The sequence below is a fragment of the Lindgomyces ingoldianus genome (assembly GCF_010093535.1).
Source record: "Lindgomyces ingoldianus strain ATCC 200398 unplaced genomic scaffold BDR25scaffold_51, whole genome shotgun sequence".
NCBI classification, from domain to species: Eukaryota; Fungi; Ascomycota; class Dothideomycetes; order Pleosporales; family Lindgomycetaceae; genus Lindgomyces; species Lindgomyces ingoldianus.
The window spans coordinates 311,472-337,611 of record NW_022985212.1 but is presented as its reverse complement, the minus strand read 5'-3'; the positions used below and the strand labels follow the sequence as shown (position 1 = coordinate 337,611).

The window sequence follows — 26,140 nt, the reverse complement described above, 5'->3', positions numbered from 1 at the left end:
GACTGAAATGGGCAGGAGCAAGTCTTCGGGGCATCATGTGACACTCTCTTGTGCCACTTGGGCCTATTGTTATCTGTTCTATCCTCCGAGTCGTAGGACTACTATGAGGGGGGATAATGTAAGGCCGGATGTCCCAGAACGGGCCAGTATGGCCTCACCTGACCTGTTTGGAGGTCGTATGACCTGTGCTTCGTATATAAGCATGAATCCTGACAAGCGAAGCTTGGCAGCGATTCGTCTCTCTTACAATACACTCCTATCTTTCTCCGAAAGCTTGCTCTCAGTGCTATCCGTGCTACTTACCATCCCATCTTTACACCTTTCTATTATTCTTCTTCTTTCTCCACCTCTTTTTCTTTATTAAATCTAATACTAGTGTTAGAAATTTGCTAGCTTCCCCAAGTTAATAGACCTTAACATGTTTAACTACTAGTAAATGATTCATTTAGGTACTCTAGCAGCTAGCTAAACTTCTATTTTAGACGCAGCCTTGTCTAAGAGAGACCTTATGGTTTTTAATTGAGAAAAAAATACAGTAAATACCCTGTTGCAAACGACTGTAGTGCAACGTTAGCGTTGCGAACTAGTAATTTAGCAATGTGTCGTGGCAAGGCTAGGCCGAAGGCAGTAGTGATGAAGCGCGAGAGACTGGATAAGTCACACGTTATACAAGGATCTTCAGCATTGCTCCGTGCTATACAGGTGAAAGGAAAAGGCGACCAGTGTTTATGTAAATTTCTAGCTATCCATCCAACACCAGCTATAACCTGCAACGTGCACAAGGAACGTAGAAACTTAATATATATATATTAGAAACATCAGCCCTGATTTCTTACAGCTCCAAGTCCATCGGCAATCTCGCATCAGGGTTGGTAAGGAACTCTGTCTCCTGCTCCTTAGCATAAGGTGGGTCATCCTTAGCCTGGAATATAGAGTTCGTCATTATCGACTTATGGAAATGGTGGTAGGCTTTGTTCTGCCTCCTACGGACCTTCTCCCGGTACGTTTCATATGCTTCCCTGCCGGAGGCAGCAAACAGATACTTAGGGTGAATGACAATTGCTTGTGCACCTTTCTGCCCAAAGCCGAAGGAGCTGACCATGACGGCCTTGACTTCCTGAGAAGTATGGATTGTCTCGCTAGGGAATGCAATGTGGTCGAACTGCTCGAGCGCATTATCGATGTTATCAGCGTTTTTGTTCCCGGGTATCATGTTCGTGTTCATAATCTGGAGAGCACCGTTCAGCATCCACGCAGCTGCCGCGCCTTTTGGATGGCCCGTTAGGTGCTTCTGGAAAACGGCGAGGACTGGGTTGCCCTTCGTTCGTCCAAGCTGGGTCATTTGCTCCTGAATGACCCCACACTCATTGAGCTCGTTCTTGATCGTAGAGGTGCCGTGGAACGAGGCAACCTGAATGTCATCAACAGTAAGACCCCAGGTAGCAAGAGCGCCGCGCATGGGTGAGATCTTCAAATCGCGCTTCCAGAACTCGTTCCCGTAGCTGTTGAGAACATCGGAGCGCTGCCTCTTCATTTCGATGGCGGTTGCTTCCAAGCGATGTTGGCGATATGCTTCAACGTCGAAGTCGACAGAGTCAATTTTGTATCTAGCAATCTCATCGTTGAGGCATTCGATCTCTGACTGCTCGTTCTCCTTGATTTGGGACATCCGGAGCTCAATCTGGCGCCTGCGATAGCTCATGTTGAGCAATGGGGATTCGAAGCTGCTCTTAGAAGCGCCACTAAAGTTGATGGTACCGCGGCCTGGAGCAGGGAGTGACCTGCCAGCTTTGTCACTTGCGGTACGAACCAGGGCGACGATACCGTGGATGGGCAAGCCCATTTCAATAGCGAGCTTCGCGCTGGTGAGCAGCTGGACACCAGAACCCTCAGACTCAACGAACCCACTGCGAGTGGAGGTCGCTGGACGAGACATCTCCTGGGCTGTCCTACCACGAGCAAAATCCTCATCACTGTTGATAGTCGCCTTCATGTTTGCGAACTCATAGGCGATGTCCTTAGTGAGAGAATCGTAACCGCCGACAAAGACAGCCTTGGCCTTACCACTGGCAATGACCTCAACGCCAACATCCAGCGACTCCAAAGCTGTAGCGCAAGCGCCAACCGGTGTAATATTGGGTCCGCAGGAAGATAGCAGCAGCATATTGATCCATGCATTGCCAGTGTTGATAAAGGACTCGGCCAGCACATCGTTCTGCACCGGCTTGCCCATGAAACGCTCTTTGTAAATGCCTTGCAGTGATGCAGTACCTCCGAAGCCTGAGCCTACACATACACCTAGCTGAGAGACATGGATATACTTGTAGAATTCATACGGATCAGTGACACCAGCCGACAACAAAGCCTCCGCGGTACAAACCAAGGCATACAGAGTGGTAGGGTCAACTTGGCTGACGATATCATCGGCGATGCCATATGTTTGTGCGCCTGACAAGAATCAGTAGACGCTAAAATCATTCTAGGGAACTACTCACACCAACCGGTGGGGACTTGGCCACCAACAGTGCGGTCGAAAGCCAAAGACTTGGGCACCATAAGGCGGGCGCCCTTGTGTAGCGTGACGATGCAGGTATCACCACCAGCATTTGGCTTGACGGTGACCTTCTTACCATTCTCGCGAAGGAGGTCCGCGGCAGTTTCTTTCGAAACTTCGAAAGGAGCAAAGTCATGCTGAATGTCAATCTCGTGGAGGACTTGTCGCGCTGCAGGATCGGGGCCATCAAGGGATCGAGCGTCCAGGACACGCACACCACTGTGCTTCAGTATGTACTCTTCGTACTTCTGCTTGATCTCGTCATCATTGATAGGCTTTTTGGTGTCTTTCTCAATCCAGCCCCTGTAGGGTTGACCTTCGCCGGTCTGGTACTCGATGAGTCCCATCATCCAAGCCATCTCGATGAAGCCTTCAAGGGTGAATTGCCCAAAAGACTCCATCTGCCACCGAGTACGAGAGCTGCCATGAGGTCCAACTTCGCCAAAGCCAACGACGACAACGACCTGTAGGCGGTACAGTTAGCAAAATAGTCATCAGAAGAGGGGGTGTCATAGACAGGCCTAGAGTAGCTCGAGGGCCTTTCATGGTTTAAGGGTAACCTGGAAGTTGTGCGAAATGTTTCAGGAGTACTAGGATAAAGTTGTATGTACGTACCTTCTCCAAGTCGATCATACCTTCCAAGGCGGAAAGTTTTTCGATCTCAGGGCTGTAGTCGAAGAGCCTTGGGAAGTCGAACTTGATGTTGGCACGCTTCTTGAAGGGGGCAAGGGTGGTGGACTTGGACGCCAGAAGAGGCATATCGAACTCCGCCTTCTGCTCCTTGATAAGAGCACGTCGGCTGGAACTGATGTCAGATAGCTCCTTGCGAATAGCAGCAATCTCCTCCTTGAGGTTCGGCACCACACTCATTCCACCACTAAGATCAGCGAGGAGTGGCTCAATGTGAGTTACTTCAAGGACTGGCGAAGTCATCAAACCCATGATATTGAGGGCCATTTCATCCTGAGAGAAAGTCCTGAGACCGAGTGCCTCGACACCCTCGGCGACCAGGTTGTTATCGTTCATCAGACCAGTGCCACGGGTCCAGCCGATGATAGCACCACATACAGACAGGTATTCAGACCAGTCTTCGGTATGCCACTTGTTGAGAAGGCCCTCAAGGCCCAGCTTCGACTCTGAGTAGAGACCGTCACCACCGAAAACACCGTGGTTGTAAGACAGCGGCAGAATGACCTGAGCTGGTCGGGTGGTGATGCCGCGCGCTTCCTTGGCCTTCTTCACTGCGCCAAGTAGACGAAGAGTGTTTGTAAGCATCATGCGGTGAGCCAACTCAGACTTCGGTCCGAGCTCAATGCCGTTGGCAGTCTCAGAGATAGCTGCGAAAGGAATAACATGATCCAGATCCCATTCGGCATCAGAAAGACTGTAGATGTACTCCACAAGGGCCGCTGCGTCTTGGGAGCTGCCCGCATTGTATGGGATGACCATGAGGCAAGAGCTTTTAGCACCCCACTCCGAGAACATCTTCTGGTAGAATTTTGTGGCCTTAGTGTAGGAATTGGTCGTTACGATGACCTTGGCGCCTCCGGACAAGAGACCTTGCACAATGTTCGCACCGATTGAACCCTTACCAGCACCAGTGACAAGTACGTTCTTACCCTGGAAGCCAAGTCCAGTCGAGATGGCTCGGTGGAGAATTTCACCATACTTTGTGCTCAACTCCTCCGAATCGTTCCAGGATCCATTTGACTTCCGCTGGATCGTGAGGTAGTAGGTGTCACATGTGGTCGGAGAGTCCAGAAGCCAAGCGAGGTCAGACTTGGGAGATTTACTCGGGGTCATTGAAGGCGTGGGAGGCATCAGGCCGAAGCCAGTGTGGGTGGGCAGAGGTCCTTTGCCGTTCTTGCAAATGATGCCAGCCTCGAGTTCCTTGGCTTTGGGGGTGATAGCAAGAGCAGGAGCGGTCGAGCGTGCACGCGCAACGACTGTCTCCATGAAGTGGATAGCGCCTTTGGCATCGATAGTGGTGCGAGGAGCCGTCATTCTCTTGCCAGCAATATACGTAGGCGCTTGCTTCATGGCGGCAATGCAGTCCTGGAGCAGATCCTCGAACCAAAGCTCGACAACAATGGAGCGAGCGGACTGCTTCTTCATGTCGTCGATCATGTGCACCAGAACGCTCATCAAGCGCTTGCTGGAGCAGTTGAGAATGTGGTGGCGGCGCCGTGCAACCCCATCCGACTCGAGGCGCAAATTGCCCTGGCGGACTCCGTGATAGATCTTGAACAAGTCTTGCAAAGCCCAGTTCCAGAAGGAGTCGTACACTCGCACCTTCCTCTTGTCGAAGTACGGCTTGATTCCGTTGGCGTACTCGTTCCCATGCTCGAGGTTCCACAGATCAAGCTCGTTTTGCATGCTCTGCATGTCGTTCTTGAGTTGCGCAACCTCCTCAGCTGCAGCATGATTGTTGTCGCCAAGATGGCGAGCATATGCCTCACTGATCTCACGATGAAAATCATTGGAACGCTTGTTCAGCGCATCTAAGGCCTTGGAGTCAACAGCGGGCGAGATTGCAGCTTGGGCGACTGCAGCAGCAGCAGCAGCTTTGGCAATAGTGATACCGGCAGCAGAAACGTAAGCATTCGTGGTGGCCGACCAAAAGTCATTCGCTTCAGCTTCAGAACCGAGACGCGCTGCCGGTGGGGTTTGGATGGCCATCAGCAGGATGGAGTCCTGCCGACCTGCGCCAAATCCGCCGGCTTGCAGCGCGTCGCGGGCCTTTGACTGATTGAAGCCACCGGGCATCTTCGCGCTGAAGAACCTGTCGACGAGCGACTTGGTGCGCTTGCCCAGCGAGCCATTGAAGCTCTTCTGGAGAATTGAGACAAGGTCGTTCAGCGGTAATTCCTCTGCACCATCTGGTACTGAGCCGAACTCGGCGTCCAGATCTCCTATGATCTCATTCTGAAGGGTGGAGCGTCCTATAAAGTCGTCAGCCGTCGCGTTCCATTCGCGTCGTGCTGCATTACCACTCACCTCCCGACAGCGTCTTGACCGACTTGTTAAATGCAACGCCCTTGGCCGGCTTCTTCAACGCGATAGACACAATTGCAGTAACAATCTCCTTTGCCTGGACACGTGCGTCTTCAATAGGAGTCGCAGAAATGGGTGTGGGGACAGGGCTTTGTTGGGGGCTGACAACTGGCTGGGCGGCCGGGGCCTCCCGCACGGCAAGTGCAGCGGGAGCGGAGGTTGGCGCTTCCTTTTTCGGCGCACTTGTAGCCTTCAACACTCTCTTCTGTCCAACATAGTACACATCGTCGCGATTCTGCTTCAGCGACAGAAACTCACGCGAGATCGAATTCGCGGTGTCGTAGGGGCGGTACACGAGGTCTCGTGTCCGCTTCATCATGGTTGTCAGCGTCGCCGCCGGGCTACAGGTGGGGGTACGAAGTCATTGTATGTCCCGCATGCAGTTCCTACATACAAACTTACCCAATCTCTACCGTCTTTCGGGTCCCAAATCCCGACAGTAGCAGGTCTTGTGTCTCCGTCCATCTCACCGGCGAGCAGAACTGGTGTCTGGCAGGGGTTAGTAGCCGCTACCGTGAACGAGGAAAGAACTACACACGCCAGAAGCTCGATAAGCAGCGTATGACACAGCTCCTGTCGCCGAGAGAAGCCCTCGTACGAATCCATATTTGCTGAGCTGTTAGTAGGCGGTGGAAAATACGATTGATTTCGAAGTGGCTGCTAGTTGTGGAACGAGAGATTGTCGGCTGTCTAAGAGCGAATGCAGTGCATGTCAGGGGGTAAAGGCCCTTCAGTCGAAGATTATGAGTTCCATGTATGGCGCTCTGGAGAAGATATGTCTACCTTCACCTTCTGGAGCTGATACCAAAGCACGCGAGTGGGCCACATGGCGTTCAAGCGAGAATCTGCCCTCCCGAGGCTGACAGCGTAGGATGGGGACGGCGTAACGGTCACTCCGAACACGAAATCCTACCATGCAACTTGAGACTGTAAAGAAAATCCTCAGAAAAGCGGAGAACTCAGTTCTTGGAAATTCCATCTCAAAAGCATCGGAGCACTTCTGCTAGCGGCCGGAACATTCCTTCCAGGCCATTGCGCGTCTTTCCGCGTCGATTTGCTGGTCAGCCCATCGCTGATCGATAAAGCCTGCGACGTCCTGCATCGAGGAGCCCTCCGAGGGAACTGGATGGCATCACATCTCACACCAATTAACCTCGTCGCTCCCGATGGTGCTAGCAGGCAGGAGAGAAGTATTAATCCTGCAGAGAGGCTACGTGCGCACTTGTAAGGTAGAAATTTCTAGATGCAGAAGATAGCGACGAGTCTTAATAATACTGTTTCATCATGCAAAATACAGTAGATTGTTGCGGTGTTGTGGCAATTATTAGGCTGGTATTACTCCGTAGGTAAAAGCTAGTAGAGGCCGACTTCGCTTAGAGTGGCCGCGATGAGGCAAGACTGGTTGCTGGAATCGCCAAGTGCCTCCTCAGGGGTAATGAGTTCATCATCCGATTATGCCACGTGATTTAAATTACGTGATGGCGTCGGCTCATGCCAAGAAACCACTTGCAGGCGACTCACAGCAATCGGGATGGGACTCGACCAGTATTACGAGTACATCAAGAAACCTGCGAGCCCCCAGAAGGACAGATAGCATATAGTTCTTACCGCGCCCTTATATGGAGAGCCCTTTCTTTGATAGTACTGCATCAGATGCTTGAACTATCCAATACCACCTCGTTACTCTTCCTAACCCGACGCTCCTGGATACACTACTCTTCATTCAACTCATAGTATACTGAAGAATCCTGCAGCCTTCTCTCCTTCTCGCTTCCCCATCCATAGGGGACGGAATATACACCCGCCTCTACTCTTGGCAGACTCTCTCTCTTCTCTCCCCGTTGGCCGCATACCATATACCGTTACTACGCGAAACCTGGTGTCTTGCGAGCTGTGGTAACACAATGCCCTTAAGATACCGGCTTTACCAACACTTATATTAAGACTGATTCGAGATGACAAGAGCTTCTTACCTGGTTCTATCATCAAGATAGTGCAACAGGCTAAAAAAGAGTTAGCTTTAATGGTGCGCACACCTCCTACCTGCTTACGGATAGCCTCTGTGGTTGATAAGAGACAAGGAGCTTGCTAACCATTAGGGTCAACATGCAACTTAGCAATAGCGAGACAGTACAACTAATCAAACAACTTAAGCAGACATAAGGATGCTGTTATAGGACAGGATTATACTGTCGCTGGGACCGCTGGGACCGCTAAGGCTCCACAGCGGAGGGGTAACACGAACACCGACCCATGGTGCACACGTGGCAAGGTTTCCAAGGGAAGGTCTGCAAGATGCTTGCAAACATGTGCGAGAGATCACGGGAAAGTGCTGTGGTCGACTGCGCACGGCCGCAGAATATGATGGTATATAGTTCTCACCGCGCCCCAGGTTTCGAGGGGCATAGATAATTCCTCCTAATAGCAGTGTTCTCAAAAGGCAAGCAGAACAATTAACATTTTCAGCTGAACTTGAATCGATTGCTACAAGCCGAGTAGTGCAATTGACTCGATTGACTTGATAGCTCTTCAAGTCGTATTTAATTACGAAGTAATTGATTGATTGATAACTCAATGCTAAGTAGATCAGGTATAGTACATATTACCAAGTAGTCATATCCTAGCCGCATATATGATAGATCCTAACTATCTTGTTGTGAGGAAGCTTCTTATCGTGATTTGATGGAATCCAGAAGCCTGCGCCGCGCTAGCTGCGTAATTGAGATCCCATTCTGCGCCTAAGTTGAAGTAATTAACTAGTCTCTGTACTTCCTTAGTCTTAACTCTATTAAATGTCTCGCGGAGATTCTAAAGCAGCAGATTGTTAATCTCTACCTAACGCTTCAATGTTAAGGAGGTTTATCAACTATACGTAAAACGCTAGGGCGGGTCCCCTAGGTCGCTATTGACAACCTTATTAACGGCGTCCTGGAGAGAATTCAGGGTATCATTAAGGCCCAGGGTTAGCTGACAAAGTATTAGGAGATAAGGGATCTATTTATTCCTCGTAAACCCTAAATGTGTGATAGTTCGTATGGAAGCGAAGTGATTTTAGCGTTGTAGAAAAGTGTGTGCGTCCTTTTGCGGAGGGACTGTAGGTTAGTCTCGAGGACAGGGGTACCGCAAAGACGCCCTACTAACTCAAATACATTGAATCCTCCAATTAATGCTGATCTGTAAGTATTTTGAAACAGAATCAGGCGTAGTCCCTCTCATCACATCTCGAAACCAGCTCTCAGTTCTCGAGATTCGCCTACGCTACCTAACCTTATTGTAGGGACGCAATCTGATTAATCAGCCAAGCATTTCCCACCCTCTCGATTGAACTAGCACTAAAGAATATTCGAATAAAGATTAGATTGATGGTTGACAAGTCTATTGGCAACTTTTAGAGGTTATAACATGAATATCAAACGCTAACATAATCACTTGATCATCTCTGTTCGCGATGATGATGATTTAGGATCTCTAGTCAACCTTTTGTATTGCATTGCGAATAAGTATCTATAATTCATGGTCATGCTTCTAGTCTATTAGCCAGTTGCTGAATAAAAACATCCAGCTTGAAGTCTTTTGTCGCCTATTTATGCTTACTTTATGAATGACTGGCCAATCTCATCGATTTCATTCACCATACTATTCAGCGTCTCTTTTGTCGTTGTCCCATTGGTGACGACACGCAGAAACTTTCCCACTGGGCCAGGAGCATAATCCACCATGAAACCTTTGCTTGGAAGGCCCTCGCTGATATAAGCCGTGATTGCAGTGTTGTGCTTTGCGGCCATATCATGCTTGTCTGTCATTCTAGACGGCATGTAATAAAAGCAGACTTGTACACTCTGAGGTACAGCTGCTATCTCCATTCGGGGATGATTCTTGATGAGAGCGGCGAGATATGCAGCCATGTCAAAAGCGTTATCAACGTACCGCTCGTAGCCAATTCGACCATAGTACACCCAACCAAGAGCGAGTTTGAGAGCGTCGCCTTTGCGACCGCATTGTGGAGTGAATTCCGCTAGGTCATATGTGTCATCGGCATCGTTGGTTGCAGCAGCCAGAGGAGCATCTTCGTGGAAGAGATAGCCGGCATCGATAGAGTTAGAGGACCGAAACTGCCTCAAATCACGCCCTAGCAAGAAGCTGCAGCTGATGGGAACGCTGAGCATTTTATGGGGGTTGATAGTGATTGAATCCGCTCTTTCGCTCCCCTTCAGCCTCCATGACTGCCGTCTCGTGAATATAGCTGATCCACCCAGTGAGCCGTCCACGTGTAGCCAGAGTCCAAACTCCTGGCAGACATCAGCTATTTCGTCAATGGGGTCGTATGCTCCGCGGACGGTCGTACCCGCGGTGGCATTGACGTAAAACGGGTGTTTGCCTTGATCACTGGCATCAAGGATACTCCTTCGAAGCGCGGGGACGGACATGCGCCCTTCGGCATCAGTAGGTATCTTGCAAACGCCTTGAGAACCAATTCCGCTCATTTGAGCTGCTTTCTCCAGGCTGTAATGGCTGTCGACTGACGTAAACATAACCAACTGTTGTCCCGAGATCCCAGTCTCTTTAATGAATGGCATAGCTTGATGTCGGGCAATGAGTACCGAGTTGAAGTTTGAGGCTGAGCCTCCTGGCTGCGTAATGCCACCAGAATATGTCTCCCGGAGCCCAAACATGTTGGCTAGAGCACGGCCTGTTTGTTTCTCGATAACGGACAATGCGGGTGAGACTGTGTACACGTGTGACTGGATTAAGGCTTTAACATCAATTTCACAAATGTCGCATTTTAGGCTTACATTTGTATTAAGTATAGCGAGAATCAACTCAGATATCACTCCCACCGGGTTGGTGCCAGAATAAAGTTTGTGCATGAAACCATGATCCCATGTGTTGATAGATAATCGTAAGATACGGTCCGTGAGTTCGAGAAGACCATCCTTTCCCTGTGGCTTATCGGTGAGGTTCAGGCTGAGACGCTGGGAAACGATCTCCGGTGGTAGAAGTGCGGCGGCCTGGGAATGAGATATTGCGCCATTGCGCTGACCTGACTGTCTCGCGGCATTGGAAGCATCTGCTTCAGCAACATGGTCGAGCAGAATTCCCTTTACTAGTTCCAGAAGCTGGGTGAGTGAGTATCTTCACCTAAAATTTTCATGGCGCAGGAACTCACGCTGGAAAGCTCAGTGTATCTACCCGAGCTAGCAGTTGGGGAGACCGACGTAAGAACCCTTTCTAAACCCATCTTGAATGAGGTGAAAAAAGCAGTATGAATTCAACACAACGGCAGAGAGCAGAATATTAACTAGCTGAAAGAGATATAATGATCACGAGAGAGAAGTAGACTAAGACACCACACGAAGCCCTGCACCGAAACTCAATGATATAGTGTAATAGCAGGATACCTAGGAATAAATTACGAATAATACGACAGAAAGACAGAAAAAGAAGGAGTATGGCCTGATGGTGGAACAAATTTCTGCTTCGAGCTAATTTCACGGCTGTTTACCTGTTACAGTACACGTACGTCTACTATGTAAGAAGAAAATGCACTCCGCGCCCAAAGAAACCTACCACCCGGGATTTCCCTGTTTGTATACCCCACTATTAATAACACCGTATTTCATTCTCACCGAATAGATGAGATGCATGCCCGTGTCCGTACGGATCCGGCCTCTAATGCAAGGGGCTCCCGCTGGTTTTCCCGAGGTTTGATCAGATAATCAAGCCTAGAATTTTATAAATAAATTACATGAAAAATAACACTGATCACCATTTTGTGCGACTACCACATGCCTGGATAACTCCCCAGCAGCGCTTCCTCATGTTCTTGCTGTACTTCGAGTATTTATTAAAGCTGATTTCTCCCTCTCTTCTGCAAGATATTGACGTAGCTCTACCTCAGTATGTGGACACTGTTTCTGTGCGCGATAATATAGCAATCTCCAAACGTTTTTCAACAAGGTTCAAACCCAGGTGAGTTTGCTGGCAACGACGGCTTTGTAATTCCTAGCTCTGTTGAGCTTGCCATCATTCCACCCTGCATCCTCCTCAACAAACGGCAGCAGTCCTCTGATACTAAAAGGGTTAATTGCCTAAACCACCTTAGACCCAAAGCCTTTAAATTTCAGAAATCAGCAGTTGGGTAGGAACTGGTCTTCTGCTTGCCTTGTCATGAAGACTTCTCTGTATTTTATCACGCAGAAAACTTGTCATACCAGCCCAAAGAAGCCTACTGCTCATCAGTCCAATTTAGGTGCTCCCACACCTATAATTCCTGATCCTTTATGTGCTTAGTGTAAGAAAAGGCTTCTCTGTTGCCTCGCATCTATGGTATTGCTCTTTTGAAAAACCAATTAACGTACGCTGAGAGACGTTAATTCCTAGTTCATGGGCGACCTCCTTACGCGTTTTCCGCCTCCGCCCTGTATGCTCTGTTGCGGAGCGCATGCAGAATTCAAAGAGGTGTACAGATTTTTTGACGGCGACCTTGTCGCTTTGTTGGCGTCTCTGGTGCGCTAAGGTAATTAGAGAGTGTGGGCAGAGGTCTCCTAAGCTTCTGAGAAATCTCCTTCTGCTTGAAGCCTGCCTCTCTAAGGATCCAGATGCGAACGTGCTCCTTGTACGTAAGCTGACAGGTTAGAGTTTTCATAATTTGGGAGGGATTTGGTACCTCTAGTTGTTAGGAATCAGCTTACAAATATGCATATCGTATTCGAGCCGATTCTTCACACGGACAAGGGAGTAACTTGAACGAGCCACCCATCCACGAGAGGACCTTGCATAAGCGGGAGGATGGGCGCTAACGGCCCCGCAAAATCTCTTCGGCCAATGAGGCAACCCCGCCTTACCTCTCTGAGCCACCTCAGGTCACCAATAATCGGTTGTAGGTGGCGAGAAAGTCAGCGAACAGAAAGATGCTTCACATTCTATTGAGAGTCAGATCAATTGTGGGCGGCCACCTATCGTGTAAGCACTAAGATTTAAAATAGCTTACTGTACTAACCACGATATTCTTGCACGATAGTACATGGTCGTATATACTAGGCCTCGTCGCATGCTAACATTACTCAGTGTACTAACCTTGACACCAATATTACAGGCGAGCAGATGCCCCGGCTCGTTACGAGAAACACACAAGCAATTAGTCTTGTGCGGAGAGTACACCCGGTAACCTTCGTGTATTTGTACAGATGGTGTGGGCGGCAACGAGGGTTTTCCACAAGCATGGAGAAACAGGAGGGACGAGCTACTACTAGAACGATATGTGATTCGATCTCGAGCTTGCGAGATGCCAATGGTACGCGTTGTGATGTCATTCCTATCACGATTGCATTGCTGACTGGGGGAAGATGGACTGAAAGATCTCTTATGGCAAGAGAGAGCTCCGCTGCCATTGTGGCCGGATATAATGGGGATAATGGAGAGGTCATTACAATCAAAGCGCCGAGCTGTTGACCTCGTTGCAGCAAGCCATCCGGAAACAGCTCGTTCCATGAGTTCGAGGATTATACAGCAAAGCGATTTGGACCGACTCGACTTACTGATAAGGTACGTGAGGTAATCCCCATGTAATAGTTTGCAACGGTAGCTGCTAACTTGTCCCGAGCGTACCTTACCTGCAAGAAGAAGCGTGCCCTGCTCAATCACGCCCTGCTCAGCCAAGCCCGGAACAATACACCCCTCGCACCAGTAGTAGCTTATCAACGTCAAACTCCGACCACCAGGCTCTTTACGATATTTCCGGGCACGTTAACGACTGCATGGATATTTTGCTTGTGGATTCACCAAAAGGGGAAGTTGAGCACTGTGACGACTTGGGCGAAGTCATGGCAGACTTTCTCGGAGATGCTATGAATATCACTTTTGACGAATCATTGGACACCAAAACCCGTTGCTGGAAGCATGGATGCAACGGTAAAAGTTTTTCTACCCGCAGCAACCTCCTACGGCACCATGTTGAAAAGGGGAAGGCACGACCTAAATTCACGTGTCCAGTCTGTGGCGCATTTTTCAGTCGGGCCACTGCAAGGAATCAACATGTGGAGAAAAGAAGTTGCAACAGAATCCGCCGGTACTCCAACGGGAGAGAAAGGCCGCGCCCTAGAGTTATAGACTAGCCAGCATTATAGCATAGACATCTGTCGTGGGAACTTGGACAGACCGTTCCCTAGGGTCATTCTGCCCTCTGTATCAGTAAATTATTCTACATCATTCTGTCTATTCCTGACAGAACCCATTAGAAACATAATCCTAATGACTTATTATCTCAATACCATGGCAGACGATATCCAAGACGCCAGTAACATTGCCTTCATTATCGACATCTTCGTTATGCAAATCCTGACATTTGGGGTTGTGGATGTCGCGAAATAATCAGGCCTGTATCAGGAGTTGGGTTGATACAACAAGTATGAGCAGAGAGCTTACGCGTACGACGTGAGGGTCAGGATTGCAGTCGGCCCATTGAGCGTATAAGAACCCAACGAAATTCTTGGCGCTCTGCAATATTTACGCTCCTCTCTTCTGATTTCTGATGAGAACGACACAATTTAAATCTATAAGAGTCTTATGGTAGTATCTCCTCTACATGTAGAATCTTTTACCCCCTTTTCTTTTTTAATTAATATTGCATAGTTGTTGAGAAAAAGAGGATTGTTAACTATTCTCTTCTACAGTTTAGAGCGCTCGCTTAGTAGTCCTAGCACGCAAAATGCAAAATTTTACAAATCTGCGCTGTACAACAGCATCTCATTCTAACATAGAATACACACGATAATATTATTTAGAGAAGAGCTTCTCTAGTTAGATGTATTCTTTTTATTCAGACATATATTTGCGTTGCTGGGATATGAAAGAAAATGTGCTAGGGAAACGCAGGTCCCACATAGCGCTGATAATTCTATCGATTTTTGCATACGGCAAATGGACCAGAAGAGGGGCCGGAACGGAAAACGATTACCCAATGCTGACTTGAGACCGGTTACCTCGATGCCCTCCTTCCCTCCTTTGTCTCTCGTTCAGCGTCTAGTTGCGGACCTCACAGCCTGGCTACCGTATCTGACCTGCGTTGCATTTCTTCGAACCCACTCGCCTCGGCCTGCCTGTGTTATTTCGCGTCAATAACCGCGACTCTCCGACCGGTGACACCTGAGATCATCTCTAGCGAGGCACTCCATACCGACCCTGGGGGCCTTTTGTTCCCCGTTTTCACGAGAACTCGGATCCTATAATCCTTCGATCCTTCGATCCTGCGATCCTGCAATCCTCCGATCCTGTGATCCTTCAATCTTACGATCCTGCGATCCTGCAATTCTTCGGCCCTACGGTCCTGAGCCTTCGCGTATTATAAGGCTAATAATTATCCACAAATTTCCTGCGCTAAAGAGCCGCAGCACCCGCCTACTATGAATCCCTTGATTGAAATCGTATCTGGGCTTTCATGGCTACTGACATGAGCTGTGTCTCACGCCTTTTCCATTATATCAGACGTCTTCGTACGCTTTGCTAGCCAACTGCGCCGACGCCTGAGCTTTCAACCATATGCTTCGACTGCAGCAATACGAAGACAATAATTTTCATGATCCTTCGCGAAATGTGGTGAGCACCCAAAGTAGCCCTCTCGTAAGAATCCCACAATCATCTATCCCTCGGCAAAGATGGGTGAGGATTGACGTATCTACAGCTTCTTGCAGCACCAAGGTCCTTGAAGCTGCGAGTTTGGCTGCGACCGTCTCCAGAGGCTCTATTTTTAGTGTTGTTGTGATCGCGATCATGCCAGCAACTTCGGCAGGCAACTAGTTGCAGCTAATGATTCTGTAGGCCTTCCCCGAGGGTGTAGCTGCCAGAAAGAACAACTATAAGGTCTGTAGAGCCACTAGCGTAGAAGAGAAGTATAGAATTATATTAGTAGATAAATTCTTAAAAGCTTAGTGGGTTGAAATAAAATATATATATACTTTATTTTACAAGCGTTAGCAAGTAAAATCTATAATTCATTCTCTATACAAAGGTGCTTTTAAAATGTAAGATCTGCTAGCCTATACAGCTGTAAAGGTAGTACTAAATAGAAAGCACTTTTGAAACAAACTTACAAACAGCTTATTTTTACATAATAAAGTGTATAGTATTGTTTAGTAAAGCAAAACTTATAGAGTTTAAAGTAGATGTCTTCTAAGTAGCTTCTAGAATAGATTCTATTTAATATTTAGTAATTTACCTTTAAACAGTGCTTTTAAAACCTACTAGTTATAACTATATATAATTCTACTACTAGTAGAGCTTAAGATATTGCTTTGCATGTTTTAGTTAACTTAGACATGCTTAGACTCTTTCTAGAAAGCTTTTAGCCTAGCCTTAAGCACATAACATTTTATTACATGCTATTATATGTATATATATTCTTTGCTAAACCTCTAAGTCTTTTTAAGAATTTATTTATTAATGCTGTTTTATAGTCTTTTCTATACTTTATGCTTTCTACTTTAACGTACACTACAGGAGAGTTGCTTACACACCTAAGTTACTTACTTTACTAAGACTCTACTAAACTACTTTTTCTACACTAATGCATTTCTAACAACACTAACTACTTAAACATGCTAAAAGAACATTAGATACAGCTTACACTTTAGGCTTTTAAATAAAATATAATACCTTTAAAGTAACATCAAGTAGCTAGAGCGTTAGTTAGTTTAAATAGCATAATAAAAAGTTTATATAAGGCGCCTAAAATTTAGAATGTAGTTATCTATTTATAGCCTTTCTTAATTATTATCTTGTTAAACCTATCTTATATGTTAAACTTTATAAAGTGTTTAGTTCTTTTTAGCTAGTTTATAATGTTTTATATAATAAAGAGTAGAAACTAGTCTTAAATAGTGTTTTTATTAAGGGTTTAATAGTTCTAGTAAACTTTAATTTTCCCTTCCTTCTTTTTTATAAACACTACTACTAATACTATTAAGCTATTACTTTTTTAGATGTGGCCTCTTACTAGCATCTTGTTTATATATTCTTGTAACGCCTTTTTTTTTAGAGTTTTGTTAAGAGTCTTAGCTTATAGGTTTTTAGCTATAGGTTTAGCTTTAGGTTTATAGCATAGTCTTATAGCTAATGCAGTAGAAGTTCTTTTAGGTCTTTAGAGGTTTTAAACATATCCTAATAGTTACTATATTCTTTAGAGATTGTGTGCCCTAGTTGTTGCACTAGTTATTATATTTTAGCCTATTTACTTCTTTATTAGTAAGCATCTTCTTAAGCGTAGTTTCTTTAAGTTCTTTCTTTATTATTTAAATTACTCTAGCTTTAAGTTTCTAGTAAAGAAACCTTTTTATTTTTTATTTTTTAAGATGCTAGCTAGCTTCTTATTTTACTTATTTATGTATTTAGCAGGTGTTCTTATAGCACACTAACTAAGTTATAGTAGCATGTTGTTTAGAAGCCTAGATAGTTATGTTTCTCTAGTTAATTTTAGAGTTATGTTTATATAGCTAGTTATAGCCTAGTATAGCTTAATATTTTCCTTTTAAAGGCAATATGCTAATAGACTTTTAGTTAACGTACTTCACAGACAAGTTGCTTACACACCTAAGTTGCTTACTTTTGCTAAGACCCTACTAAACTACTCTACTTACACTAATGTATTTCTAACAACACTACTTAGACATGCTAAAAGAATGTTAGATATAGCTTACACTTTAAGGTTTTAAATAAAACATAAAACTTTTAAAAAAACATGCTGCAGCTATGTATAAAGTTTTTTAAAAAATAATAAATAACTACAGCACTAGATAACTTTTATAAGCTAATTCTATAGCTAACTTATAAAGGCTAGGTAATAATAAAGAGTAAGTAATTATTAAGACTATACTTAAGCTATATGCGTAAAGATTTTCCCCTTAAGTAGCATTTATAGCTAATATAGCTAATTTTTTGCGCGCTAAGTGTAATCTAGGCTATGTTAGCATAAACTAGCCTAGTATATTTATAAAGTGCTATTTAAAGCTTAAAGTAAAGTTTTAAGCGTAAGTATAGTTAATAGATATTTAGCTTATAATAAAGCCTATTTTACTAAAGTTATACATGTTATTATTTTAGATGCTATACTTAGCTTTAATATTCTTTATAAGGCTAAACCTGCTTTAAATTACTTTAGAACTTTTATAAAAAGCTCTCTTATAGTTATACTACACTTAAATGTTACTTTAAGCTCTAGATAATGCTTTCTAAACATACTAAGCTAGTTTATGCTAATATAGCCTAGATTGCGCTTAGCGCGTAAAGAATTAGCTATATTAGCTATAAATGCTATTTAAAAGGAAAATTCTTGTGCATATAGCTTAAGTATAGTCTTAATAATTACCTGCTTTTTATTATTACTTAGCCTTTATAAGTTAGCTGTAGAATTAGCTTGTAAAGGTTATCTAGTGCTATAGTTATTTATTATCTTTTAAAAGACTTTATACATAGCTGCAGCATATTTCTTTAAAGGTTTTATGTCTTATTTAAAAGCTTAAAGTATAAGCTGTATCTAATGTTTTTTTTTAGCACGTCTAAGTAGTGTTGTTAGAAATGCATTAGTGTAAGAAGAGTAGTTTAGTAAGGTCTTAGTAAAAGTAAGCAACTTAGGTGTGTAAGCAACTTGCCTGTAAAGTACGTTATAAGTGTTCTTTATTTTAAGTTTAAGTTCTGTTATTTTAAAGTAAATGTATCTTTTTTTAAACTTAATTAAGGATGCGTCTGTAAAAGTAACCTTAAAAAGTTAATCTTTTATTCTATATAGTATGTCTTAGTAATCTACTTATTCAGAGTCTATAGCAGTAAATGTGCATCTGCTGTTAATTAAGGCAGTCTCTCTACGTCCTTCTAATATAAATTTTGTTGTAAGGCTTTAACTAGTTCCCTATCTAACTGCTATTAGTGCTTTTATGTTATAGTATATAACATTGTAGTCTAGGGTTTTATCTTTCTTAACATTTTCTATAATAGTTTCCTGTTCTGCCATGTAGTCTGTCTAGAGTCTATGCTTTTAGTAGCCTTTAACTATGCAGTCTTCTACTAAGCATTATTAGTTTTCTACTTAGTAATGTTACAAAAGTTAGTTATTTACCTAGTTTACTTTTTATTAAAAATAGTAGAAAATGCAGTCTCTGCATTTTTTACATTCTGTTTATTAAAAGTTTTTGTAATTTAGTCTAGAGCTGCAGTAGAGGCAGTTTAGCATTTTGCATTCTATAGGCTCTCTACTTAGATTATTATCTCTGTTTTTATTTACTTTCTATGTCTTTAGCCACTATCTAGCCTAATGCTTAGTAGGCTAATGTTTAACCCAGTTTCTATTTATACACAGGTACTATAGAAACACGCAATCTTTTAGGTTTATGTAGACTAGTACTAGTTGTACCTGCGTCTACCTTAAGTACTTTTTTATTCTTATTATTTAAAGCAGATGCTTTTTATAGCAGCATTGTAATTTAGTATGCTACTTGCTTTTACATAAGATGTAGTACTAATTAAGCTGTTGTAATTCTAACTCCTTTCTAGTTATTGCTAATGCTAGGGGCAGAGTCTTAGACCTTTCCTAACACAGATCTAGCGTCTGTAGTAGTGTAAGTAGCTACCTAAGGCCTTCTCTTTATTAAAGGATTTTCTAGAAGAAATTCTATTAGTTTTTTTTAATTTAGGATATTGTAATGTACTCTAGTAATGTTTAAGATTACTTTATAAGTTTTTATGTTATTATTAATAAGTACCTTCTAATATAGTATCTTATAGTACTAGTGTTTATAATTAGCTCTACACTTCTAGCACTAACTAGTTTAGAATTAATGTGTAAGCTTTTCCACTAGTGTTCCTAACATAGGCTGCTTAAGAGAAAACTTTTTCTTCTCTTTTTATACATTTTATATATAGTTTACAACCTATGTTAATTTACGTAGTCTCTTATAAACTGCAGCTTCTTCTAGTGCTAAATTAATGTTATAGCTATCTTAGACTTTTACCTTCTAATAACTTATAAAGTAATTTATTAGTTTATAGTTTATTCTACACTTCTAATAAAGTCTTTTATTAAGTCTATTGTAAATTTTTTCTACTGTTAGACCTTTTACTACACTTATAGCTTTTATTACTAGTCTTAAATTTTTATTCTCTAGGGTTCTAGAGTCTAGACATTTCTAATAAAAGTAGCCTACTTTTTTATAGTTTAGGCATGCTTTATCTAAAAATCTTTTTTTTATTTCTTTATTAATAGTAGCCTGTTACTTTTTTTATAAGGTCTTTTTTTTTAGAACATGCTTTATGTGTGTTTTATATAACTTAGATCTATTAGCTTCTTATTATAGTAAGGTGTTTTTTTCTTTCTTAGTGCTTATTTAGGCCTCTAAGGTGCGCTACTAGGTCTTTTTTTATACTTTTATTCTCTATAATAGTTGTTATAAGTTGCTGCTTGTTTAATAAATTTTTTTAAAGTTATTAGTTTTTTATTAATGTACTTCACAGGCGAGTTGCTTACACACCTAAGTTGCTTACTTTTACTAAGACCCTACTAAACTACTCTTTCTACACTAATGCATTCCCTACAACACTACTTAGACGTGCTAAAAGAATGTTAGATACAGCTTACACTCTAAGCTTTTAAATAAAACATAAAACTTTTAAAAAAATGTGCTATAGCTATGTGCAGAGTTTTATAAAAAATAATAAATAACTATAGCACTAGATAACCTTTACAAGCTAATTCTACAGCTAAATTATAGAGGCTAGGCAATAAAAAAAAGTAGGTAATTATTAAGACTATACTTAAGCTATATGCGTAAGGAATTTCCTCTTAGATAGCATTTATAGCTAATATAGCTAATTCTTTACGCACTAAGTGTAATCTAGGCTATGTTTACATAAACTAGCCTAGTACATTTATAAAGTGTTATTTAAAGCTTAAAGTAAAGTTTTAAGTGTAAGTATAGTTAAGAGATATTTAGCTAATTATAAAGCCTATTTTGCTAAAGTTATATGTGTTATTATCCTAGATGCTATACTTAGCTTTAATATTCTTTATAAGGCTAAACCTGCCTTAAATTACTCTAGAACTCTTGCAGAAAGCTCTTTTATAGTTATACTTACACTTAAATGTTACTTTAAGCTCTAAATAACGCTTTACAAATGTACTAGGCTAGTTTATGTAAATATAGCCTAGATTACGCTTAGCACGCAAAGAATTAGCTATATTAGCTATAAATGCTATCTAAGAGAAAATTCCTTGCGCATATAGCTTAAGTATAGTCTTAATAATTACCTACTTCTTTTTATTACCTAGCTTCTATAATTTAGCTGTAGAATTAGCTTATAAAAGTTGTCTAGTGCTATAGTTATTTATTATCTTTTATAAGACTTTACACATAGCTGTAGCATGTTTCTTTAAGAGTTTTATGTCTTATTTAAAAGCTTAGAGCGTAAGCTATATCTAATGTTCTTTTAGCACATCTAAGTAGTGTTGTAGGGAATGCATAAGTGTAAAAAAGGTAGTTTAGTAGAGTCTTAGCAAAAGTAAGCAACTTAGGTGTGTAAGCAACTCGCCTGTAAAGTACGTTATGTGTAAATTTATCTTTAATAGTTTTTTTAAGTCGTTTATAAAACACTCTACACAGGGTCTTCTAGTCTATCTATCTACAGATAGCTAACTGTTTGCAGAATTGCGTAGCATAATGTTATGCAGTTTCTTTCCTTGCTATAGAGCATCTATTTTATCTACTGCTATTTTTTCTTTATCTATAAGTCTATAGATTATAGTAAGAGCTTCTTTAAAAGAATTTATACTTGTTAGATTGAAGCACTGTTTCTAGGCTTCCTGAGATGAATGATGGGTTTGGATATAATGTATGGGATGATTGATTGATTGTATTAATTGTGTTCATTTATTAATTCTTTTTCTGCTCTACTCGTGTTGCTCGGCTTTTTGTTTTGCCGATCCGGGTCCCTCGCACACTTGCCCTATGCGCGACCAGCCTGCAACATGCTGCAATTTGCTGCAATTTGCTGCAATATGCTGCAATTTGCTGCAATTTGCTGCAATATGCTGCAATTTGCTGCAACATGCTGCAAAATGCTGCAAAATGCTGCAAAATGCTGCAACATGCAGCAATTTGCAGCAACATACTGTTCGAGCCTATTGCTCGTACTATGTAGCAGCTTTCGTCAAACGTTCCTTCTGTCTTGACAGTAGGTGCGCATATCTAACAATACTACTAAATATTTTCTTTATTTTAAGAGGAAGTGTATAGCTGTTTACTTTAAAGTTTATTTAGCTGTTAGCATAAGGTTAAAACTAGATCGCTAGTAAGCTGTTAAACTAAAGTCTTATTTATAAGATTATTTCTTTATAAGTTTAGAATACTCTCTAATTATATTACATATAAAGATAATATTATGTAAAAAAAGGCCTTAGATCTTTTAAGTTTCTAGTAAAAAGCTTTAGTAAGGCTAGTCTTAGAGTTTTCTTTTAGCTATAATGCTTATTTTTTTTTAAGAAAAGTTTTAAAAGTTAGCTAATTTAATTTGCAAAGCTTTAACTTATAGGCTTACATTCTATAATTCTTCTTGCGTTAATGTTAACTATGCTAGCATCTATCTTAGGCTAATTACCTCTTATTTTAATGCTTTTAGCTTGCCTAGCTTATTTCTTATATTGTTTAGTTACTTAGTTAGAGCTTATTTATTTAGTATTAGAGTCTAGCCTGTCCCTACTAAGGCAGCGCTAATTATCTCTAAATTAGTAGAGGTATTATAAGAATTTATATTTTATTAGAGATAGTAATTAATGTTATAATCTTTACTTTAAAGAGATAGTATCTAAAGTACACTAGGCCTAGAGATAGGTTAGGTGTTTAAGCAGGGAGAGGACTTATTCTAGACAGGTGTACAGGCCGCTAAGGTGAAGCTGCTAGGATAGAGAGGTATAGCTAACTATACTTTGCCCTTTAACAGCAGTATAACGTGCTTAAGTTAAACAGTTCCTAGTTAGGAACAAGATAAAGGTAACGTACCTAACAGGTTGGCCGGCCACACGGGTTGGCCGGCCACTTTTGCCAAGCCCCCACTAAAACCACTCTATTCTCTTGCAAAACAGCCCACTTTAGCCCTGTATAAAGTAATACAACATAAGATATTATTTAAAGTCTACTTTTACTACTAGCTTACATGTACGCAAGTTATGCCTAGTTTAATTGCACTACTTACATTGCTTTTAACTTAGCTTACCTTCTTTAGCGCGCACCTGCGTCTTTAGCTTTTTCCTATTACTACGCCCTTTAAACTTCTTTAGAGCAGTTAGACAAGCTTTATTTTTAACTATTAAAGTTTTTTTTGCCTAAATCTGCTTTCTTTTATGTAATCTATATTATGTGGTAGCTTTATTTACTACTTAAAGCTTTATAATCTTATAGCCTACTTTATTATGTTAATGCCTTAGATAACTATTGTCTACTTTTTATTACCTTACTATATTGCCTTTAGCTGTCCTTATCTCTCTAAAGCTATAACAACTGCTCTAGTTAATATCTAGCCTATTATAAAGCTTAACTTGTTAAAGTTATACCTGTTTTTATCCTAGATACTGTACTTAGCTTTTATGTTAGCTACTAGGTAAAACTAGCCCTAGATAACTTTTAGATCTTTATAGAGCACTTTCTTATAATTATACTTATAATTAAACTTTATTATAAACTTAGGGCAGTGCTTAACCTATATACTAGTCTAGTTTAAGCTAACCTAGCCTAAATTGCGCTCTGTAGGCAAGGAATTAGCTATATTAGCTACAGCTGTAAGCCTAGAGGGAAATCTATGTGTAATAAGCTTAAGTATGTACTTAATAACTACCTTTTTTTTAAGCTTAGTTAGATTCCTTAATTTAGGCTAGCATTCTGCTTGTAAAGGCTATCTAGCGCGTTAATTGCTTAGTGTTGTGTAAAAGACATTATAAATAGCTGTAGCGTGTTGCAAGAAAAGTTTTAAGTCTTATTTAAAAGCCTAAAGAGTAAGCTGTATCTAACATTCTTTAGAAGATTTAATCTAGTGTTGTTGTTAAGGCATTATGTAGATAAGTAGAGTTTAGTAGAGGCTTAGCAAAAGTGGCCGGCCAACCTGTGTGGCCGGCCAACCCGTTAGGTACGTTATATATAGTATAAGATATATAATTAGTATTGCTTTTATTATAAAGTAGTAATGCTACTTAGTCTATGTAGTAATAAACTAGAATAAACTAAACTTTAATTATAACTTTCTATTATAGTTAAGATCTAAACTATATACACAGAGTTCTCTAGAGTTAAGCGTTATAAGCACAGCAAGCGCCAACGCTTAGCAGCGCTTGTAGCATTTATAGCATTTAAATGTTGCATGCTTACTAGACAGTACACTTAGCCGTACATCAGTCTAACAACTCTGTCCATTCCTTGTACGTCTGGTCACGTGACCTTACGGGTGGAGCAACTAGGGGATTCCAGCCTTGTTCGTCCAAACAGCGGAGCTTCTGTGGTGGGTGGCTTACAGTCTGATCGTGGGTCGTAACAGTATATTACTAAGTAGAGAACTAAAATGTATATAAAGAAGATAAATCTTCGCTTTAGATAGTTTCTATACTAACCTAGAAATTTGTAATAAGGTAGGCGCCCTGCCTGCTAAGCTAATACTATACAACTTTCCCTACTGTACTAAAAGATACGCACGAGAATACTTAAACTAAGTATTCTTACATAGTATAATATATATGTATATATAACGTACTTCATAGGCGAGTTGCTTACACACCTAAGTTACTTACTTTTACTAAGACTCTACAACACTACTTTTCTTACGCTAATGCATTTCTAACAACACTACTTAAACATGTTAAAGAAATGTTAAATATAGCTTATACTTTAAAATTTTAAATAAAACATAATACTTTCTAAGTAACACACTACAGCTATCTATAAAGTCTTTTAAAAATAATAAGTAACTAACACACTAAATAACCTTTCTAAGCTAATTATATAGCTAACTTATAAAAGCTAAATAATAATAAAAAGTAGGTAATTATTTAGCACATACTTAAGCTAAATGCACAAGGATTTCCCCTCTAGCTAGTAGCTATAGCTAATATAGCTAATTCTTTACGCACTAAGCATAATATAAGCTATATTAGCATAAACTAGCTTAATATGTTTATTAAGCACTACTTAAAGATTAAAGTAAAGTTTAAGTGTAAGTATAACTATAAAAAAGCTTTTTATAAAATTTTTATTATAATTTAAAGCTAAGTATAGCATCTAAAATAATAACATATATAACTTTAATAAAATAAAGTTTATAATAGGCTAGATATCTACTTGTTAGATTTAAGCACTGTTTCTAGGCTTCCTAAGATGAATGATGGGTTTGGATATAATGTATAGGATGATCATTTTTATTGTCTTGGTTTATTAATCCTTTTTCTGCTCTACTCGTGTTGCTCGGCTTTTGTTTTTCCGATCCGAGTCCCTCGCGCACTAGCCCTATGCGCGACCAGCTTGCAACATGCTGCAATTTGCTGCAAAATGCTGCAAAATGCTGCAACATGCTGCAAAATGCTGCAAAATGCTGCAACATACTGTTCGAGCTTATTGCTTGTACTATGTAGCAGCTTTCGTCAAACGTTCCTCCTGTCTTGACAGTAGGTGCGCATATCTAACACTACTAAAGTAGTTATTATAAGTTTAGAGAGATAAGAATAGCTAAAAGCAGTCTAGCTAGGTGTTACAGTCCACGAGTGGACTAGGCAGGGCCCCTGCAACAAGCCCCACTACCTAGACAATTAATTATAGAAACTCTTTATGCTCGAATGAGAAGAACCTAGACAGCCGGACTCTAACCTAGGAGAGCAACTGTTTAAGAGATGCGTTGTCTAATAAGAGAACACCTGCAAGACTGCAAGGCTTAGCAAGGCTAAGCACAACAGTTAAACAGGACAACTGCAGAGCCTGCAGGCTAGGGAAGGCTAAGGACTGCAGAGACTACAGGTCTTGCTATGTATATAATGCCCTAAAAGATTAACCTTTAGAAGGTGTGATTAATGTTTAGTTTATTCTATAGACTAAGTAGCATTCTAGCTTTCTAACAAGCTGCAATACTAGTTGTGTATCTTGTACTATATACACTTCTACTCTTGTTCTACAAACTGTTTAACAAAGCGCCTTATACTGCTATTAAAGTCTAAACCACAATTTAGCCACTCTAACGCCTCTATACCTAGACTATACTAAGGACTGTACATCTAAGGCAGGTTCCTCTATTCTATCTCTAACCTAATCTAAAAGGCCTGTGTGCTTGCAGCATCTAAAAGGACCCTACTAAGTAAGGATTACAACATTAATTACTACCCCTCTAATAAAGTATAAATCCTTAACAACTTACTACTAATATAGAGATAATTAGCGCTGCCCTCTTAGAGACAGGCTAGACTCTAACACCTAACAAAGAAGCTCTAATTAAGTAAATAAATAACATGTAAGAAAAGCTACGCAA

General features: G+C 41.5%; 4 protein-coding genes across 4 annotated transcripts; 1 reads left to right on the top strand and 3 right to left on the bottom strand.

The window, feature by feature from the left end:
- Window positions 1-832: 832 nt before the first annotated feature.
- Window positions 833-5,924, bottom strand: BDR25DRAFT_243903 (uncharacterized protein; the record flags this gene model as incomplete). Its single annotated transcript, XM_033685832.1, has 4 exons — window positions 833-2,448; window positions 2,496-3,018; window positions 3,170-5,496; window positions 5,552-5,924. 4 exons carry the CDS (start codon window positions 5,922-5,924, stop codon window positions 833-835), a joined length of 4,839 nt encoding a protein of 1,612 aa, XP_033540822.1.
- A 3,145-nt stretch (window positions 5,925-9,069) lies between these two features.
- Window positions 9,070-10,943, bottom strand: BDR25DRAFT_272334 (putative glutamate decarboxylase). Its single transcript, XM_033687308.1, has 3 exons — window positions 10,776-10,943; window positions 10,402-10,725; window positions 9,070-10,350 (listed from the first exon to the last, which is right to left on the bottom strand). The coding sequence occupies exons 1-3, from the start codon at window positions 10,845-10,847 to the stop codon at window positions 9,199-9,201; spliced, it is 1,548 nt and encodes a 515-aa protein (XP_033540821.1). The 5' UTR covers window positions 10,848-10,943; the 3' UTR covers window positions 9,070-9,198.
- Window positions 10,944-11,792: 849 nt separating this feature from the next.
- On the bottom strand, window positions 11,793-12,254 carry BDR25DRAFT_307453 (uncharacterized protein; the record flags this gene model as incomplete). The annotated part of the gene is made up of 2 exons (XM_033690842.1): window positions 11,793-11,900; window positions 12,060-12,254. One exon carries the CDS (start codon window positions 12,252-12,254, stop codon window positions 12,060-12,062), a length of 195 nt encoding a protein of 64 aa, XP_033540820.1. The 3' UTR covers window positions 11,793-11,900.
- Window positions 12,255-12,829: 575 nt separating this feature from the next.
- On the top strand, window positions 12,830-13,722 carry BDR25DRAFT_319573 (uncharacterized protein; the record flags this gene model as incomplete). Its single annotated transcript, XM_033691838.1, has 3 exons — window positions 12,830-12,902; window positions 12,955-13,153; window positions 13,212-13,722. 3 exons carry the CDS (start codon window positions 12,830-12,832, stop codon window positions 13,720-13,722), a joined length of 783 nt encoding a protein of 260 aa, XP_033540819.1.
- Between the last annotated feature and the right edge of the window lie 12,418 nt (window positions 13,723-26,140).